We start from the raw sequence: 18,953 nt of genomic DNA on the forward strand, positions 1-18,953 counted from the left end.
CATGGCGTCCTGGGTCCCTCTGTATTGAAAGCAAATATTTGTTTCCTGCATCTGTGTTAGGGTCCTACCGCTTACCAAGAATGAGCCACCTTTTGGGAAGCAGAGAAGGAATTATGATACAATTGGCATCCTGCTTTGAAAAATGTAGTCTTTTGTTTATTTCCTAGCAGACATTGTAGCACTGAATACATCTATGGGTCTGACAATGGGACCCATTGAACAATGGAGCTGTCAAACTAGCTTAATGCATGTCTGGGGCTCTTTTTTTTTTTTCTTTCTCAACACCCTTTTATCTGCTTTAATCTTGTTTGTATAGACTATACAGATTGAAGAGCTTTTAGGACTGCTTGTTTGTGGTTTTGTGCTTTTAAAAGATTTAATATCTGCCGTTCATAGGGCTTTTTGCATTTTGCAGCTATGTTGGTTGGATTAAGTTAGAGATTTATTGCTTACCTCTCTGTTAACTACAGAAAGAAACTCACTGATTGAGACTGCTTGTAACACTATTATCATTCTGGCAGATACCTTGTTATCAGACATGCCTCTACAGTATTTAATGCTTGGGGATTTAAAATTTGCCTATTTAGTGGACTTACGGAACATAGCACACAAGAGAAGTTAAGAGGTATATTTCTAATGTTTAAGTAAATTATAATTTCTAGTGTCTGCCTCCTCTTTTGGCCCCAAGGTAGATAAACAGTTTAGAAATTCAAGGACAAGTGAGAACTGCTGCCCTTCTAATTTTGGTCACAAACTGTCATTATCTAGCCTGTTAAATTGTTAAGTTAAAGGTGTCTATGGAATGTATCAATTTTTGATATATGATTATGTGCTCATAAAATGCATTTCTATGCAAGGTAAACATTTCTCACATCTTCAAGAATCCTTCCTTTTATAACATAAGCATTGGTTTCTCATGTGAAAACAGTGAGACTTCAAGAAGAGAAAATGGAAAAATCTGTTGCAAACTTCTCAAATATTAAAAACATTTTTATTCTCACATTAGATATAAGAGAACTGATCCTAGAATATTAAATGGTAATTGATCTACATGAAAATCATGTCACTAAGGTTCGTTTCCATAAAGAATATACCTTTTCTAACATATCAGTGTTTTGCTTTAATTAGCTGTTTGTGCCAGAGCAGTACATTGAAAAATATTAGTAAATTTATAGAGATTAAGGACCTAATTTTTAAAAACAGAAGGGAAATCATTTTAAAGGGTAAATTTTAAAAAATAGACGTATTTAGTTACAAATATTTCTTCTTGGATTATATCGTGTTCAAATTAGTGATGTTCTCAGTAAACAAGGAACAAAATGTATTCCTTATAAAAACAGTTATGAAACATTAACTATTTTTTAGAGTTTGGACATGCATTTCAATTTCTTAAACTTAAGTTGAAATGTTGTATTTAATTCAGAATTATGAAAATTAATGTTGCAAAAGCTCAGTAATTTGCCTTCTGGAACATAGATTTTCTATTGACAATATTTTCAGAGTCTGGCTGGACCCAAAACATATCAGTAGGATAATAATATTTTTAAAGTCATCCATTGTGAGTAAAGTGGATTTTATGATTATGTTCTCCTGCTTCCAAAGGGATCTGAACTGCTCATTCCATTGGGTATGCCAGTAATTGCTTTTAGGATGAGCTCATAGAAGGTAATTGGTGAAGCTTTATATCTGAAACTGGCCCACTGTTACCAGCACACCTAGATTCTGCATTCATGGGAAATTTTTATTCCAAAACAAAGGTCACAAAGCAATTTTTTGTGGTTTGGGAAAAAAAGCAGTGTCCTGTGTTCCCCAGCTGCCTGTCAGAAGCACGCTGAAATAAAGAAATATCTTGGAAACCTACACGTTAAATTTTTGACTAAATTATAATCATTTACCTGTGATCTATTCACTTTAATTCCTGGGTGATCATATTAGGTCCAAGAACAAGGGAACTCCCTTCCTACTTGTGCTTTAACCCATTACCAGCTTCCAGAATTCCAAGACCCCCGTTCAGGTGTCTGACACGCAGCTATCTTTTCCTTTAGCCTGATGGGGAAGTAGGAGATGGCCGAAGTTGGCAAACTTGTCTACATCTATTTCCACAACAGTAACAAGATATGTAATCTGTATCCTGCCATCAGCCTCTATGTGGGATGATTCCCTTCCAGGGTGACCTAAACAAATGTCAAAGTGAATTTTAATTCTAAGCCTAGACTTGCAGAAAAGGAATAGCAAAAGAGTCAAACTGGGAAAATGGCTTCTTTCAGTAGAGTTGCCGTTGCACCCCGAGGAGTCCCTTCACACAGGAGACTCAGGAATACATAGCTGTGTTCAGCAGACCACAGGCTGAGACCACAGGCTGTAACCTCGACATATCAATAGTCCTTTATTTGTGAAAATGAAACCTCACAGTTTTTCTTTTTCAAAATATGAGTGTGTACAGTTGCAAAATATCCCTTTGGGGCTGAAAAACAAAGAAAGGCGTTTGATTAATATTCATATCTAGAACTTTAGAGCAAGTGCAGAGTGTGCTGGGACACCCAGGAAGTCATTCGAAGAGTGAATCAATACTAATTATTGTAATCAGGGCGGTTAATTAGGTGAAAATGTGGCTGATGGAAATTTCATTGCTCGCAGCCCTGGAAACACCTAGGTTGATGAAAAGAAGGTAATATACAAAAGCAAGAGTGTTAGGTGGGAATGATCGTTCTGTATTTAAGGGGTCAGAATCTGTCGATGAAAAACATAGCTTGATTTGGTATAATTGTGGCAGTGAGGAATCTAGAAATATCCAACTTAGTTTCTGGTGTAGAGATTTCAGTAAAAGTCATTAACAGAATGCAGTTTGTTAAGAAGCATCTCCTGTGGCTCCACAGCCTTTATCTGCCCTTCCTCCAGCGGTAACAAGTATATTTCACCCAGTTGCAATAACGCCTTAGATCATCTTGATTAGCCTTCCTTGAATTTCTTTCTACATTCAGTAATTCCTGGGGAATTTGTTGGCGGGGATGGGGGGGGGCGGGTTCTCCTTTCATCAAACTACTATTGCTTCTCTCTTGGTTATTACTGGCTTTGGGAATTTTTCTGAACTCGCAGTGACTTTCATTCTGTAGGAAAGAAGAGGTAGTGGTTTTGGGAGAAGATTAAGATCTGTGGCATTTCACTTAACTGACATGGGGAAGAGGGTGTCAGAGGAAGGAAAGCTTTATGTGAGGTTTCAATGTTGTAGCCCATTAAGAATTGAAATGAAGTGTCCTAGAGCTGAAGCACCTTTCTGATCCCATGGTATCCATCTCCAGAGGTCGGACTGAGATGGAAGCTAGATGTACATGTAAGAGAGAGAGAGAGAGAACCTCTACTCAACTCAGAAATGTGCTGGTTAACCCTGATCTGGGATGAGGCACCCTTTGTTCCCAGACGCAGCCTTCTGCTTCATGTGATATCATTAGGGGTTGTTCCGTGCAGGTATGTTTATCTGATCCATAGCTTTCTTCTGACTGACAGATCCCAGCACATTCTCTTTTATGTCAAGACCGTCACAGTTAACGGGGAATGGCATCTGTGGGGAGAGGGTGACATGTGTTCCCAGGGCAGCTCAGCTGTTCCCTCACCTCTTTCCACGTTGACCCGCCTGTGATTGGCTGCCTAGGGTTGTGATGAATCACTGCAGTTCAGGAAGCAGGACGTGCCAGCGCGCCCTAGGAGAAAAACAAAAACCAGAATTTTCCTGCATAATCATTCAGTTCAACAAACTTTGTTGTCATGGACAAGAAGAGCGTGAGGTTTGAAGTTATCAGGTTGATACCCCTTCAGTATCCATGGCTTTTTGAATCCCTGGGTTGAGAAAGGTTGCAGCTGCAATCGTTAAAAATTCTGTGTTGAAACTTAAGGATGGCATTGCTGGCTTCCAGCTGGTGTGTGAACTGGCGCGAAGGGGCACTGTGGTACCTGGTGCAGGAATGAATCAGACTCTCGTCATGGCTCCTGTAAAGCTGCCCATCTCAGTGATTCAGGGGCTGCAGATCCTCCTGTGGTGTTGTCGTCTTTGTCATGCCTTGCTTTTTGAACATCTTGGTTTGGGACCCCAGCTGTCTTTTGGGTTCTGTGAGATGGCTTCCCCATTCATTCAGAAATGATTTAGGAAGCGTCTCTGTGAATGAAAATGCACTGAGTTGGTGATGGGTGGCGTGAGTTCCTGGTGGTGGCAGTTAGGGTTCATTTTGACTTTTGCTTTGGAAACTGACTTGATCAAAAGGGATGGAGCCCTCACCCGCAGCCCCAGGACGCTCAGTGCCTGCCTTGCATAAACTGTACCCTTCCTCTCCCCTGTGGGTTAGGCTGCTGGCCTTAGAATCAGTGAAAACTTTAATGCTACAAGAACAATAGGATTAGGACTGGCTTCCTCTTTTCCTTCCCATCTGCCAGTTCCAGATTTAAACAAAGATCAGGGAGTGGGAGTATTATGATTAAAGTAAGGAATAAATCCAAAATTTATTGACAGTCTACTCTCTACCGGGCACTAGGTGATCTCTTTTCATCTTGTATAATTTAATCCTCACAGATACCCTAGAGTTAGTGGTAGTTATGTTATTCCCATTTCAAAGATGAGAAAAACAGACCAAAAGAGGGAAACTGGACACACAGCTCATGGTGGAAGGGATTCTAAGTCACGACTCAGGCCAACTCCTTCCCTGGCCAACTTAAGAGTACAAATATTGGATATTTGAAAGTCATATTTTCCTCCAGTGCCACATTTCCACGGTGCACTGATTTATGCCTGCCGTCTAGTTTTGTACGGAGTAAGCTGTACAGTAAGAAAGGGAAAATCACAGTCGTTTTTGCTTCTGAGTTTTTACGGCTCCCCTGCGTATGCTCACTGGTTCCCCTGATAGCTCACGAGGTCTTTGAATTAAAGCACCCGTGGCTCACTTTTCTCAGGCTTTAATCTGTATAATGGGAACACATGTTGGAGGGAATAATAGAGAAATCTGAAGCATGATGAAGCGAAATGTGACTTCTAATCTGCATAAGGGGCCAAAACGTATCATGTTGTAATCAGGACCAACCAAGCAGCAGATATACTATGTGACGTGATCTTTTCTCATTAAGAAGCTCAAGACAGTCATGAAACAGAGAGGGAACAGTGGGTAAGAAGGTATCAAGTGGTGTATAATGAGGGGAGGGGGTCTTGAAGGATGGAAGAGGGAGCAGGAAAGGGAAGTTATCCTTAGAACACCCCAGATTCGTCTTTGTTATTAAAACAAAGCCAAATAAAATCCTTAATTTCATCACCTTTCTTCCTCAGACCTCAAAGTCATTCACATCTCTCCTCCTCTCTCACGTTGCCATATTCCTATGAAATAGTACAAATGTAGCTATTAGCCGCCACCAGAGAGTATGAGAGACTAAGAGATTGGGCAGCATAAAGGCTTACACTCAACCATAGTGATAAGATAAGATAACACATTTCCACTTAGCTTGGGTAGATTGCTACATCACTTTTCCATGAAGATTTTTGGGTAGTTCTTTTAAGAGAAAGAAAAAAAGAATTTTTTTCCCCTAACGGACTTTATGGGAATGAGCATCAAAAGCAAATTTAAAGAAAAAGTCATTTGGGATTCTCAAAAACCTCTAGCATAAGCTAAAAATAGTTAGAGATTTGAACCATATTATAGGGAAAAAAAAATTTCCTGTGCTCAAAACCTTAATGTATTTTCAACCTACATGTCACTTTAATAGCTTGGTTATGTAATTGCTGTAGTAATAATTAGGTTAACACCTCGTACCTCTCATCAGAGGATCGTGGTAGATTTTGATTTTTCAGCCATCCATCCCTACAAGGAAATGATGGCCACGCACATGCAAAGGTCTAGATGATGAATCAGAAAATTAAATGACGTGTTCCCAGTGTCAGTCCACTCTGACAGAATCAGGTGCAGAATCTAACAGGTTTGATCCTTAAATCTTATCATCTTTTTCACTCCGCTTGCAAGTAGCATTTGTCTTAAAGCGTCTGATCTGCATCCACTGTGTCAGATGACTTCCGATCCTTGGAAGGAAAAGCTCTTTGATGGGGATCCATCATCATTGTGGGTAAAGCAGATTCGTGTGTTCTCTTTTACACACAATCCAAGCATTTGGTCTCTTTAATCCTTCCTCTTCTTCAAGATGTATTTGTTTAGAAGAAGGAGGGACATTGAGGCCAGTGGGGCTTTCATGCCTCTGGAGAGTCCCTCTCAAGTCCTGATATTGCTTCTCGCCAAGATCAGTCTCAGAAAACACCCTCCCCCCGCCCCCCGCCCCCCTCCCTCACCCCCCACCCACTAAGTCTTAAAACTTCCTTTCTGCCCCCACCTGTTGCTGCTTTCTCTCTAGACCTAATGTTATGCCTACTGCTATATCCACCCAGCTGTCCCCACTCAGCTGCTGTGTTTCATCAAACAGTAGTTTCTCTTTTTGAAATTTACAGCATGTGACAGTAAGATGAGAACTTCTGACCATTTGGGGAAAACATTTCTTGGGCGTGGTGGGTGTTCAAGGGCAGATTGCCAGGGAACTCAAAACCCCACTCTGATAGGTATAAATTTTGTTCCCACCGCCAGGCTGGCACCAGATAAAGCTACCTGATACAGTTTGAAAAATCTCAGCATCTTCAAGCGGCTGCTGGGACATTCCTTCAGAGGTTGTTTTTTCTGAGTGCCTTTGTGTACATATCACCAGGCCAGCCTTTTTCTCCTCCCCGCCCTTTCTCCAATCTTCTCCTTCCCAATTTTCATATATTTACTCACTTCATGGGACGTGATCTTCCATCCTCCCCCTCCACCCTGTGATGATGTCTGGAAAGGAAGCACCCCAGAGACAGCTGTTCCGAGTTGAGAACTCAGCCTTGGTCGAGGCAAACTTGATTTCCCTGACAGATGAGCCACCAAGGCTTTTCACTTTTGTGGTCACCTGCCTCCTCAGACCCACAGCTGTGGAGGAGACCGTCTGGCATTGTCTGGCTTCCGTTTGAGAGAGAAAGAGGGAGAAAGAAAGAGAAAACTGAAGGGGGAGGGAAATAAGGCAGCAGGGGGAATAATGGAGAAAGGAGGAAAAGGGAAAGGCAAGTCCGAGAGGGAAGTGATAGGCTGGTTGGGCTCAGGGTCTGACAGGTCCACAGTATTAGCTTTTCATCCCCTTGGAATGGAAACTTCTGGAAACCCTAAAGGGGCATCTCATTTCCGAGCGCGAAGGTATGTATACAAAGAACCCATCTTCCGTTGGAGGGTCTCTTCAGAAGGGAGAGAGATTCACCATTTTGTCTTTTGGCTCTATTGAAAACAGATTCAGAAAAACACAAGATTGCAAAAAGCCAGTAGCAGCTGTTCTCAAGGGAGAGCGACGGCTTAAAATTCCAGTACAAATGTAAAATCAGAGTTTAATAACGATGTCATCTTTATTGGCGTGTGATTTTACTGAAGTCGTTTTGGGAATGTGATAAAGTCGCCATTCCAGAAGCTTTCAAAATGGGGGGGGGGTAATAAGATCATTTTAAACTTGATTGGTGATACAAGTATTTTTTAAGGGATACCTTTATGGAGCTAAGAAAATATAGATTTATAATGTATCACTTAGGGATCTATTTGGGGATTTTTTAAGCGCATAAAGACACTTGTTTATTTTTACAAGTTGCTGATGAAACTGGGGTAAGCCAAGAACAAACACATGACCGCAAAGTCAGATACTTTCCCAGGTACTTCAAATTCATGTGGATTTCAAACTTATTGGCTGGAAAATGCCCAGTGATGGGAACCCACCCCCCGCCCTTCTAGGGCCTGTCTTTCTTGCTCCAAACAGCTCTCAGTACACTTGGCTTAAAAAAAAAAAAAATGGAACAGCTATTGAATAAAATTTGAATTTAAAAATGTGATGGGGAAAGATGTTTTGGATTCTAGTTTTTAATAAAGAGCCAGGAGTGAGGGGAGAAAAACCCTTTTGTGAAGGTGGCTGTTTGAGGAGATGGAACAGTATTGGTACATCTGTAGTTGCATGGCCGACTGTCTACTGCTTTTAAAGAGATTGCAACCCGTGACGTTATGCATAGGAATAATTAAAAAATGGAAATTTGTCACAAAATATACAGGGCTGTCTGCAGGAGAAGAAAATTAACTGTTGGGTTATAAACGTGCATCACTATCTATCAGACTCCAGTCTCTAAGTTATGGTATAAACTTTGTGCAAAAATGTTGAAAGATCTGTAGTCAGGGGGCTCTATCCTGGTTCACTGATGAAGATGGGTGATAGGAGTCGGATACCTTCCATTCGAGCAGTGTGACTCCATTTTCAAACACATTTATTAGCATTCTGTTTCTATGGAGAGGTTTTTGGGTTTTTTCTTTTTTAAATGCCAGTGATAATTCAGTGCTCAAACAATGACCACTGGAGAAACCTCAGTTTGAGATGAGGCATGGGGAGGGGGCGGTGTGCTGAAACAGCACAGTGCACCCAATTGCCTTGGAAGGCCTCATATAAAATGAGGTCATTCAGAAACTTTCCCTTGAAGTGCTTCCAATTCTTGAATTGCCTTTTGTTTGGGAAATGAATAGCAAGTTGATTAAAAAGAAAAAAAAATAGACATTTAGGGATGGTAGGGGGATGGGCTTCGGGAAGAGCTTAAGGTTTTTCTACAGTGAAGCTAAAATGGTGAGGAAACTGCATTGTTCCCAACAGCCCCGTCCCTAGGGATGTCAGCACACAGAGGTGTCACCTACCAAGTCAGGTCTAGGAGGGGGGCTCGCTCATGGCCTCACCCCCTTTCACTGCTGTTGATAAGATCCTTGGCTATAAAATAGCCTCACTGAACCCCACGTGTTTAGCAGCGGCCCAGACGAGCTGTCTGCAAAATAATTCCAACTGCCAAAACATGATACCTGATGGCTCGTTACGGCGTGAAAATTAAAAAAGGGGGCCCTGTCGAGTTGTTTGAGATTTTTTTTTTCCTTCTGGCAAAGCAGTCAGATGAGAAATTGAAGCTTTTCATCAGGTGGTATTTGGTTGGGTGTTTTTGTTTTTAAGCTCAAGAGCTTTTAAAATTTGTATTTTTAAAAACAGCTCTTGTGCAGGTGCTGTGATCATGGAAACAAAACCCTATAGAGTGTGTGTGTGTGTTTGTATATTTTGTTTCTCTCTGGCACCTAAATTAAGTGCCTATGCAATCACTCTATTATTTATGTATTTGGCAGCCAAACTATTTCAGCTCAGCTACATCCAGAAGCTTTCCTTGGTTCCCCTCGTCACTGTATTTCATGTTAGAGTTTTCTTTTATATTTGACCCTGGTTTTGCTTCTAACTTTAAATGGCAAAAGCAAATGTGCTTTGAAAACTCTGGGACTCACTGTAGTTGTTAAATAAGGCAGTAACCTATGCACTAGTAATTCTTTCTCTATGACCTACTTACATACTTCTTCACCCTCCTTATAGTATGATTAAAAGCTGCTTTGAATCCACTATTGCCTCAAGGGATTTGAGCCTAGAATTTAACAAACTGCTGAGAAGGCTTAAGTCAGTAAGAGGCCTTCCCTACAGTGTCTCCCAAATAATTCACATGCAATTAAAGAGAGAATAAATATTTCCGAAGTCTATGTGTTAATGATGCTTTTTCTACCTTATAGAATGTAGATGTACATGGAGCTTCAGTCCGTAGCGGATTTGAAAATATTTTCCTTTCTGATTAACGCAGTTGTGTTTTGCTTCTGTTCTGGAGGCCGGTTCTGTTAGTTCGTTCTTCAAATAGTTTTATTATAGAGTCAGCTGCTTATATACATTTGGGAGTTATGTAAATAATGTCTAGAAAATCAGGAACTGTCAAGGTTTGTCTCATTTATCTGGCTAATTACTTTATTAAGGTTATTGAAAGACCAACAAAATTCTTATAATTTCAAAGGCAGCCTGCAGAAGCTAGGGTCGGGAAAAAGTGTAGCTTAGTATTATTAGGAACAGTTGGGGCATTTGGGGTATAAGAATTGATTTTACCCCATCTGTTTTTCAGTTCTTTATGAACCTAGCCCTGATTCCTCAGAAAGGCAAGATTTTCAACTGAAGGTTAGTCCTAGCCCTATGTCTTGGAATTAGAACCATCTTGGTCAAAAGCCAGATATGTTGTTCAGCTGAAGAAGGAAATCAAGTCAATTAAGTATGGACTTAATTGAATACACCAGGCCTGTTATTCCAAATCACTCAATGCAGCAAGTCTAGATCTACGGTTGATACGTGGATTTAATATTGGTATATAAATATCCGTTTTTCTTCATAATCTCTAAAGATGATCCGTTCTCATTATAACACAAGAAACTGGTGAGAAAAGATGAAAACAATTTTTTCTCCATGTTGTCTGATACATTTAACACCACGTGATACAGTTAACTCCACGTGACTTAGTTGTTTAACCCTCTGACTACTGTGAATACACCCCCAAGTGTGATGTCATTTCAAAATAAAATTTAAAGTGATGGTTAATAAAAGAGGCAAACTATAAGACTTCTGGTTTGCAATTTATGAGGTTTCTTTAGAATGTGAAATAGGCCACAGAGAAGTTTTACAGACTGGTGACATTGTGAAAATTTCAGTTTCATCTAAATAACTGAGCAACAAAACAATGATGAGAGCGCCAGATTAGAACATCACCACATAAAAATACTTTTAAGAATTTTCACAAGTCACTTGGGAAAATTAAACTCCCTTCTTTGTGAGAATTCTGCCCTATTTCTCAATTCCTATTAGTAAATCGGTCACAGATCTTAAATGAGTATTTAAGCTTCATGGCCATTACAGACCTAACACTCTTTTCATGAAGCCACACTGTTGGTTTTTAATCATTGTATTTAAATACTTCGAGATGACCAACTTGTGATGTATCGTTTTAAAAGAAAACGTGATTTATCACCATTTTAGTCCCGTGTACTTCTTAATGTTTTCAAGATGATACAAAAGGAAATACAATCGTGCAGAGACCGATGAATCTTTCTCCTTGTAAAGCACGGAAAAGTCCGCAAATGTCACTTGGGCCGTTTATCTGATATTTACTTTGGCTCAACCACGAATGCTATTTCAGTTGAGTTCATACACTGGCGAGCACAGCCCACCGAGGAGCATTTAAACAAACCCCCGTGATGATTGTCTCTCGTGGCTTCAGTTGGGGAGTTTGGGTGCGCTCGTGGAGTGCACCGGCCTTGGGCAATACGGTGGTACTAAACCCAGGACAAGCGGTGGGTGAGTCGGGCCTCATGCCAGGCTCCTGGAAATAGGGGACCGGACAGAGTCACCGCTGGGGACGAGTGTGCGTGTCTGGCTGCCGGGGAACCTAGGCCGGGGGCGGAGGGGGGGGCGATTTGTCCAGGGGGCGGTCCCTCCGCCTCCTCCTCCCCCCGGGGGCCGGGCGTGCGGGCCCGCAGGGGTTAAGCGGCGGCGCGGCGGGCACGGAGCTCCGCCCCCGGTCGCCGCACCTGGCGCTGGGCAGCCTGCGGCCCGGGCGCTGGCTGTCGGCGGGGATTGGCGGAGAGCCGCGGAGAGAGAATGTGACAAGTGCCGGCTCGGGCGGCCGCCGCGGGGAGGCCGCGCGCACCTGTCCCTGCCCGTCTGCGCCGCCCGCCGCCACTCGGCCGCGCGCACCGCCGCCCCCCGCACCCGAGCGCAGAGCGCGCGCCGCGAACATGACTTCTGCCTTCAAGCTGGATTTCCTCCCGGACATGATGGTTGAGGGCCGCCTGCTAGTTCCCGACCGAATGTGAGTTTGGCCGCCCGGCCGCCTCCGGGTCACCGGCCCGGAGCCCCGCGGAGGGAGAGGGCGGGCTGTGGCGCTTCTGCGCCCCGGGGACGCGGGGGGTGGCTCCGGTTCGGCCGCGCCCTGTGGTTCGGAGCCGGCGCTGGACGCGGGGTGGTGGGAGCGTGTCTGGAGGAGCGGCGGGGACCAGCGAGCGGGGCGCGGTGCCCGGGGTGGGGTGGAGAGCGTGGACCGGCGAGCCGGACGCGGGTTCCCGGGGTCTGGGCTTGGGGTCCGGCCCGCGAGGACAGGAGAGCGTGGCGCGGCGTCCCAGGGTGGGGTGCGCGCGTGCACGCTCGTGTCATTTGAAATTCGGGGCTGCTGGAGCTCTCGTGGCCCATTTAAATATCCCTTCTTACCAAATTGCTCGCTTTTCTGACTTACCCTTTGCAAAAATTGCTTTTTTAGGATGGGGGAGTAGAAGGAGGGGAGGAAAAAAAAAAAGGGTGGGGGGAGATAATTATAAAGCATGAAAATAGCCAGGTGTACTCTGTTGCAGAAATTAGAGGTAATTTTTAGGTAATCACGGTGATTTGTCTGATATGCAGTCTATAATTTAATAATTAATATGATTCTGGTTGTTTTACACGTCGGCAAACTAGAGTAGAGAGTTTATTGGGAGAAGTCAAGAGCTGGGATTCCTGAGGAAGGGAAAATATGCCTGATTTTTCTTGGGCTCGTTAGTCTTGATAGGAAAGTTTCTCTTATCAGCTGGGTCACTCTGAAGGCAATGGGATCTGCTTGTATTTCAGGAGTGTTTGAAAAGACGACCTAGAAGGTTGTCAGGAGTGGGTCTGAAAGGTCTGTGTCAATTTCAGACTTGGACTATATACAGTTGTTTCTTGTCAGGCAAGAAATGTGATAGTGAATCTAGGCTACAATAAATCGAGTGAAAAAGGGACTGCTATCCTTGGTAAGAGTAGGTATAAAATGTTTCCTATTGTACACACCCTGAGAGAAACATGCATATTCTTGCACTTCGCTCTATCCTGTGCAATTTTCAGGCCATTCTGAGCTTTATGATCCATTTCCCTGGCAACTAACTTTCCCCTACGGTGCAAGATTCTTTTTCTAGGATGTTAAATGTTACGAGCTGAGAGATTCTTGAGAAACTCCGCAGTGGCCAATTATTTGAGCTCCTAGGATTTGGGAGAGAAAAAAAAAAAGCTGGGGAGAGGGATGAAAGTCTGTTAAATGCGAATTGTCCTTCTAGTCGATATTAAGAATGTTAACTTGCTTTTACACATGATCAGGTTCATTGTCCCAACTAAGATAATCAGATAATGTAAATTAAAATATTGAATTTCCCTTTGGCAGTTTTCTCTGTGAAAGTAATCTTGATTAGTACTGTTGCCATGATATTTGTTTTGAGAGATCTCTGTCCTCTTCCCCCTCTTAAAAGGGCTATCTGTATAGGCGTTTATTACATGTTTGCACATTAGCTAGTTTGAAAGTTCTGTGTTTTCTCCTCTGTAAGAGAGTTGGGGCCGAACCAAAGAATTGGCTTGATCGTGGTTTTAAATGATGGTCACCTGCTAAGAATACTCTCTGAATGTAAAGTGTTAATGGCCTCTGAAAGATGCTATCTCTTGTCAGTTAAATTATTAATTATGGAAGTTTAATTTGTCTTTTTCATTTGGTGGATGAATGTGGCTCATTCAAACTGTTTGCTCTGAATAGAGCCTTTTTGTCTTAGTGATGGAGTCGGCTAGACAAATCCTAATATAACTTCTACCTACTTCTCTTCCATGTGCTAGTTATTTTGGAATCAAACTCAAATTGTTTTCAGTGTTTGTCAGCTCTTGCTTAATTGAACCTAGAAAAAAAGAAAAACAGGATTTGTAAATGATAACTTTATTATTTGTTTCCAAGATAATGATTTTATGTTTCCTTAGCCCTGAGAATACTGTAGCGTGTTTTCCAAAAGAGTTTGTAATTAGCTCACGTTAGAGACTGTCTTTGGGGAATGGGGGTGCGTGAGAAGGAATGTGATAAGTTGAAAATGCTTGAAACCCACTCCAAGTATATCTTATCACCAAGATAGCTTTGTGGGTTTGTTTTCTGGACCGGTGGTTGTTTATGGTATATTGCCATTCGGACTAAATTGCCGTCAGCTAGATTGTTGGCCTGTTCCTAAAAGGAACTTATATAAAGCACAGGGCTTTTCTGGTGTTGATTTTCTAAAGCAGTAGAACATATTTTCAATGACGTTTTCCCCCAAGAATATATTAGATAAGTTTGCAAGATGTAATATGTTTGAGTCCTCAAGGCAGATGAACAAATAGCTTTTGAGGTAAATGATTACGCTTCATGGCCCCATGAGCCATCAAGTGTTTAAAGAGCCCAGATCGTTTAAGGCTCTGTAGTGGGTATAGAATTGTTATGACATAGACTTCAAAGTCTTGGGGTTTTAAATGTTCAACATCAAAACTGTACATGGAAATGGACCTTTTAAATAATCTTAACTATCAAAAGTTTTGTTGTCTTTGTGTTTAGAATGTCATTTGCAAAAAAGCGTAATGAAATAGAATGTCATTTGCAAAAAAGCATAATGAAAATAAAAACAACTGATATTTTAAAAATTCTGTTCTAAACTGGGGCACTTGGTTTTGTATCGGAGTCGGGGATGAGTGTCTTTCTTTGTTTCACCTTTTGAATGATCGTATGTATGCATTGGGCTTCCTTTTTTTTTTTTAATGTTTTTGAATATTTACACAAATTTTAAACAAAATATAAGACATGCTATCTTGGAATTGAGAAATTACAGGTGGAAAAATCTATGAATGCACCTTTAAACATGTTAGTTTAGATTTGTGATGTTAGAATGAGATGCTGAGGAGAAGCTACCAGTAAATTAATACGAAATCTTATTTTTTTCACATTCGGTGAGTAACCTTACTGACAAGGAGAAAAAGTTATCCTGAGTCAACTTGGTGCATTAACCTTTTTGTTGAGTCCTCCCAAGTTGGGATAACCGGAAAGATGTCTATCAGGGGCTAATTAAACTGGACGGCAGTTCTAGGGACATAATTGTTAACGTTGGAAGAGGCTTTGGAGACCATCTCACCAGACCTCCTTGTTTTATGGATGAAGAAGCTAGTAGAGGGGCAATGGGACCAGTCCAAGAAGGCAGTGTAATTACTGTTTCCCTCTCCCCACTAAAATGAGAAGAACATGAGTCATTCATTGAATACCTGCTATGTACCAGGACACTTTACATACGCTGTCATAGTAGATATGCAAGCTGGGTATTGCACCCATTTTACAGGTGATACTTGAGATTACATTCTTGCACATGCCACGTAGGCAGTAAATGGCAAAGCTGTGGTTTGCTTGTGTGTGTGCGCGCACGTGTGTTATATAAATGCATGTTTATGTGTTGACGAGAGAAGAGAGGACTGTTTTTGTTGGGAAACCATAATTGTCACTTGAGAATGATGGAGCATTATAGGAAATACATATCACCGATTCAGGATTGACTCTCTAATTTGATTCAAATTAGTGAATTGATCACTCTCTTGTTTGATTCAAATTCACACTTATTCCATATGCTAATGAGCTAAAGAGAATATACTTTAATTAAAAACTTTTTTTTGTTTACTGAGTACCAGCAAGATGAAGGTCAAAGACATTGAGTTCCCTTTTTTTTCCATATGGCATTTAAAGTATATTTAGGAAATGCCATTACCAATAATAAAATAGAGCACTGAGATTCGTCACCCGATTCCTTGATAGACATGAGAGGAAATTAAAATGCAAAGACTCTAAAAGAAGAGCTAGCTGTGTGTATGGTTCTTTAAGGAAATTTTTAAAGAAGTATTTTCAGGTGGGATTTCTCAGTGCCTATTTCAGTATCAGCTGCTTCCTGAAACCGAAAACTCCTCCCACAGTGGCATTTTAGAACACTGATGTTATCTTTGATCTGGGTTAGAGATATTATTGTAATTGTTGAGTATTGCTATTTAATTGTAATTTGCTGGATTGAGATGACTCTGGCATCTTTTGATGAGATGCGGTGAGCTGGGAGGAATAAGAACCTTGCGAGACGAGATGAAAAGAAGATAAAATTTTCAGGTATGAACCTAGTGGTTCATGGGATCATTAAGAACGTTTTCCATCTCCGAGCGGTTACGTACTCGCCCCACCCCTGCTCTCACCACTATAATAATAGTATATTTGGCCTCTGATAAAAGGCTGCAGTTTCCTTCCTTTTTTTACATATATCCCCAGACTTTTCATTTCTCCTTACTCTTACCTTGTGGTTTTCTTACAGGTTCAACACTCATTCCCTTCTCATGAAAAGACTGGTAATAATCTGATAAACGTGATCATGGTTGAAGCTTATATGTAGACGTGGATGATTGGGGGGGGGGGGGTCTGATGTCACTGTAGCAACCAACCCCACAGCTGTTTATACTACCAGTATCTCTTATTTGCATTTCGGTGGAAAACCTGGGTATTTTCAACACATTACAAGGAGCCCAATGATAAATCAGTAAAGTCATTGATGTCTTTCACTTCCTATGCTGAACCTCACCCAAAAAGTCTTTATTTCCAATTTAGAGTGTTAGTACTGGAGGGTTTTATTTATTCAGGGGAAGCTTGGATTTTCGCTTTGTGTTGGTGGATTAGGCCATCACGAAGAGTTAGCTACTTCTCAGTGTCATATTTGTTCTACAAAACTGCAGAAGGGGGAGGCTTTGGAAAGTACGAATGATTTCCTGTTCTTCAGCACCTCCCCGTTCTCGTGCCCTTGTGTGTGTTTCCACTATCAGGGAGCTGGTGGGGAGTATGAGGAAGCCAGCGACGGTGCTGTGCCACTTGTGTAGCAGTGCAGAAAATGCATTTTTATTTTTCCTTAAGAAAAAGCTCTTGCTGACCTTCAAGGGAAACGGAGCTGCACATTCCTGGAAAAACCTTGGTGGGAAACAAAAACTATTTAGCGCGGTAACTGTGATGCTCGCAGGTAATTGTAAAATAATTATCCCCCTTTAGCATCATCACTGTTTAATTGTGCCATCCAGTATTCTCATGCTCTGAATATAGATGTGAAGGGATGGACCCCCCCCCCCATCTCCTCCTGGGACTGTCTTTTTCATTTACTGTGAGCTTCAGACTCTTCCGGAAGGACTTGAAAAAGAAAGGGGGAAACATACAGGGGATTTTCAGCAGTTTCACTCTGCCCATTTGTTCTAAATCACGACAGAAAGTGATTACTCCAACTGGTTTTATAGAAATACAATTCCACTTATGTGGTTGAAATGCCTTGTGAGCATGTTTGAGATTTACGCTTTCACAGTGCTACCCCCGGAGTTTTATGAACAGTCGGTTTTATGAACTGCAGATTGTGTATTATGTTCAGATACTGAGAGTGACGCTTTAAAATCAGCTGATGATTTAAAATGGAATGCTAATAAATATGTAATCACATGGCTCTCAAAATGACAGATGAGTACAAATTCGGTTTTTGGTTAAATTTTAATTACTCCATTTGAATGAATGCCTCAGAGCCAACTTGCTGGCAAATTACTAGACCCATTTTTTTTTTCCAGTTTTCCCTCCTAAATATGTATGTAAATTAAGTTTAGGCTGCACTTAGACTAAAATACCATTTTGGTTTATTATTCTCAGCTTTTCTGCCGGACTTGTATGGCCATTTACTTAAGGTCAGATTTTAAATAAAGAAACCTGTTTGAAAGAGACCTCAGTTTAAATGATCTGTGCTCCCTTTCCAGCAGCAGAAGGGTAAGAGACAGATAGATAGATACAGGATTCCTTTAATAGGGATAGTGCTTCAAAAATGGGGTACGTGAAGTGTTTGGATTTTAAGCCTTAATAATGAAAAGTCAGAGGTTTGCTTTCTCGGGGAGATTGTTTATGGCTCTGTCATGACCATGGAAATCAAGTTCCCCCAACCCAGCAGCTGCTTTGTCTGACATTTATAGGCTCAAACAGGACTGAAGATTTCCGAGGTTCACAGATGATGGTGCTGACTCACTCCTCAGAGAGAAGGCAATTAATTTCAGCTGATTTCTTTGACATTTGACATCATTTTGCACAGCTTTAAAAATTTTTTTTCTTGAGTGTCATGGGAGTGAATAGTTCTTCAGCTTCCATACTAGGATCGAAAATTCTATGTTTTTATGCCGGAAGGCGTAATTTTCATGTCTTTTCAGAAGGGAGTTCATAGCTGGACTTGGGCTCATTAAATTTTTTTTTAATTTAAATTTGTTTATTTTTGGCTGCATTGGGTCTTCATCGCTGCGTGCGGGCTTTCTCTAGTTGCGGCGAGGGAGGGCTACTCTTCGTTGTGGTACGTGGGCTTCTCATTGCGGTGGCTTCTCTTGTTGCGGAGCATGGGCTCTAGGCGCGCGGGCTTCAGTAGTTGTGGCACATGGGCTCAGTAGTTGTGGCACACGGGCTTAGTTGCTCCGTGCATGTGGGATCTTCCTGGACCAGGGCTCGAACCCGTGACCCCTGCATTGGCAGACGGATTCTTAACCAATGCGCCACCAGGGAAGTCCCGGGCTCATTAAATTTTACGGTGGTGTTTTAGATCCTTTTCCTTGAATGATGTCTTCCTATCTCCTGGTCTCCCCCAATAACAGGAAAGTTGTATCACATTTATGTGACACAAAATCAGTTGGTCCTTTAGGCTAAAAGAGAATAATTTGTTATTCACCTGGCTGTAAACGTGTATATGAACTGTGTGCACACACATGTATATATACATATGTATGTAAATATAGGTGAAATATATATATGGAAAACTAGCTTGGGCACAATTCCTCACTTTCTTAAAATATCTTCCATTTAATGGCCTTTGGCTCTAAAAGTTAGGAAATACGTGTACAACGTAACATGTGTTTAATGGATTCTTACGTTCATAACTGAAACGTTCAAGATTCAAGAAGGTTTAACATCTTGACCAAAGATATACCTCATATTAGTGACACTGCTAGAAGTAGTTCTTAGGTCTTTGTTTTGACTCTTTGGCCCAGAACCTCAGAGTAGCTTTTGTTAAAGGACAGAAAAGAGGGTCACTGTGATGGTCCTGTCATAATTTCTGGGTGAAAAGCTGAGACTCTTCCCACCCAGTTGAGTGGCTTTTCTCTCCTTGCCACAAAGTCCCCAGACTTGGGGGCGTTTCTCAGTT

The 18,953-nt window shown here is 41.6% G+C and overlaps 1 protein-coding gene across 7 annotated transcripts in view; it reads left to right on the forward strand.

Annotated features, from left to right (window-relative positions):
• Nucleotides 1-18,953, forward strand: part of CELF2 (CUGBP Elav-like family member 2) — a 527,424-nt gene that overhangs the window by 212,045 nt on the left and 296,426 nt on the right. For 2 of the 7 annotated variants that reach the window (XM_082648493.1, XM_082648495.1), the window contains exon 1: nucleotides 11,653-11,761. The exons of 4 other annotated variants lie outside the window; for them this stretch is intronic. In XM_082648493.1, coding sequence (XP_082504619.1) covers nucleotides 11,688-11,761 — 74 coding nt within the window. In that variant the 5' untranslated portion in view covers nucleotides 11,653-11,687. Of the gene's footprint in view, nucleotides 1-7,191; nucleotides 7,233-11,652; nucleotides 11,762-18,953 lie in introns of those variants that run through there. One more of the 7 variants, XM_082648497.1, reaches the window with a different exon arrangement.

The sequence above is a fragment of the Grampus griseus genome, assembly GCF_964374135.1.
Source record: "Grampus griseus genome assembly, chromosome: 2".
Classification (NCBI taxonomy): domain Eukaryota; kingdom Metazoa; phylum Chordata; class Mammalia; order Artiodactyla; family Delphinidae; genus Grampus; species Grampus griseus.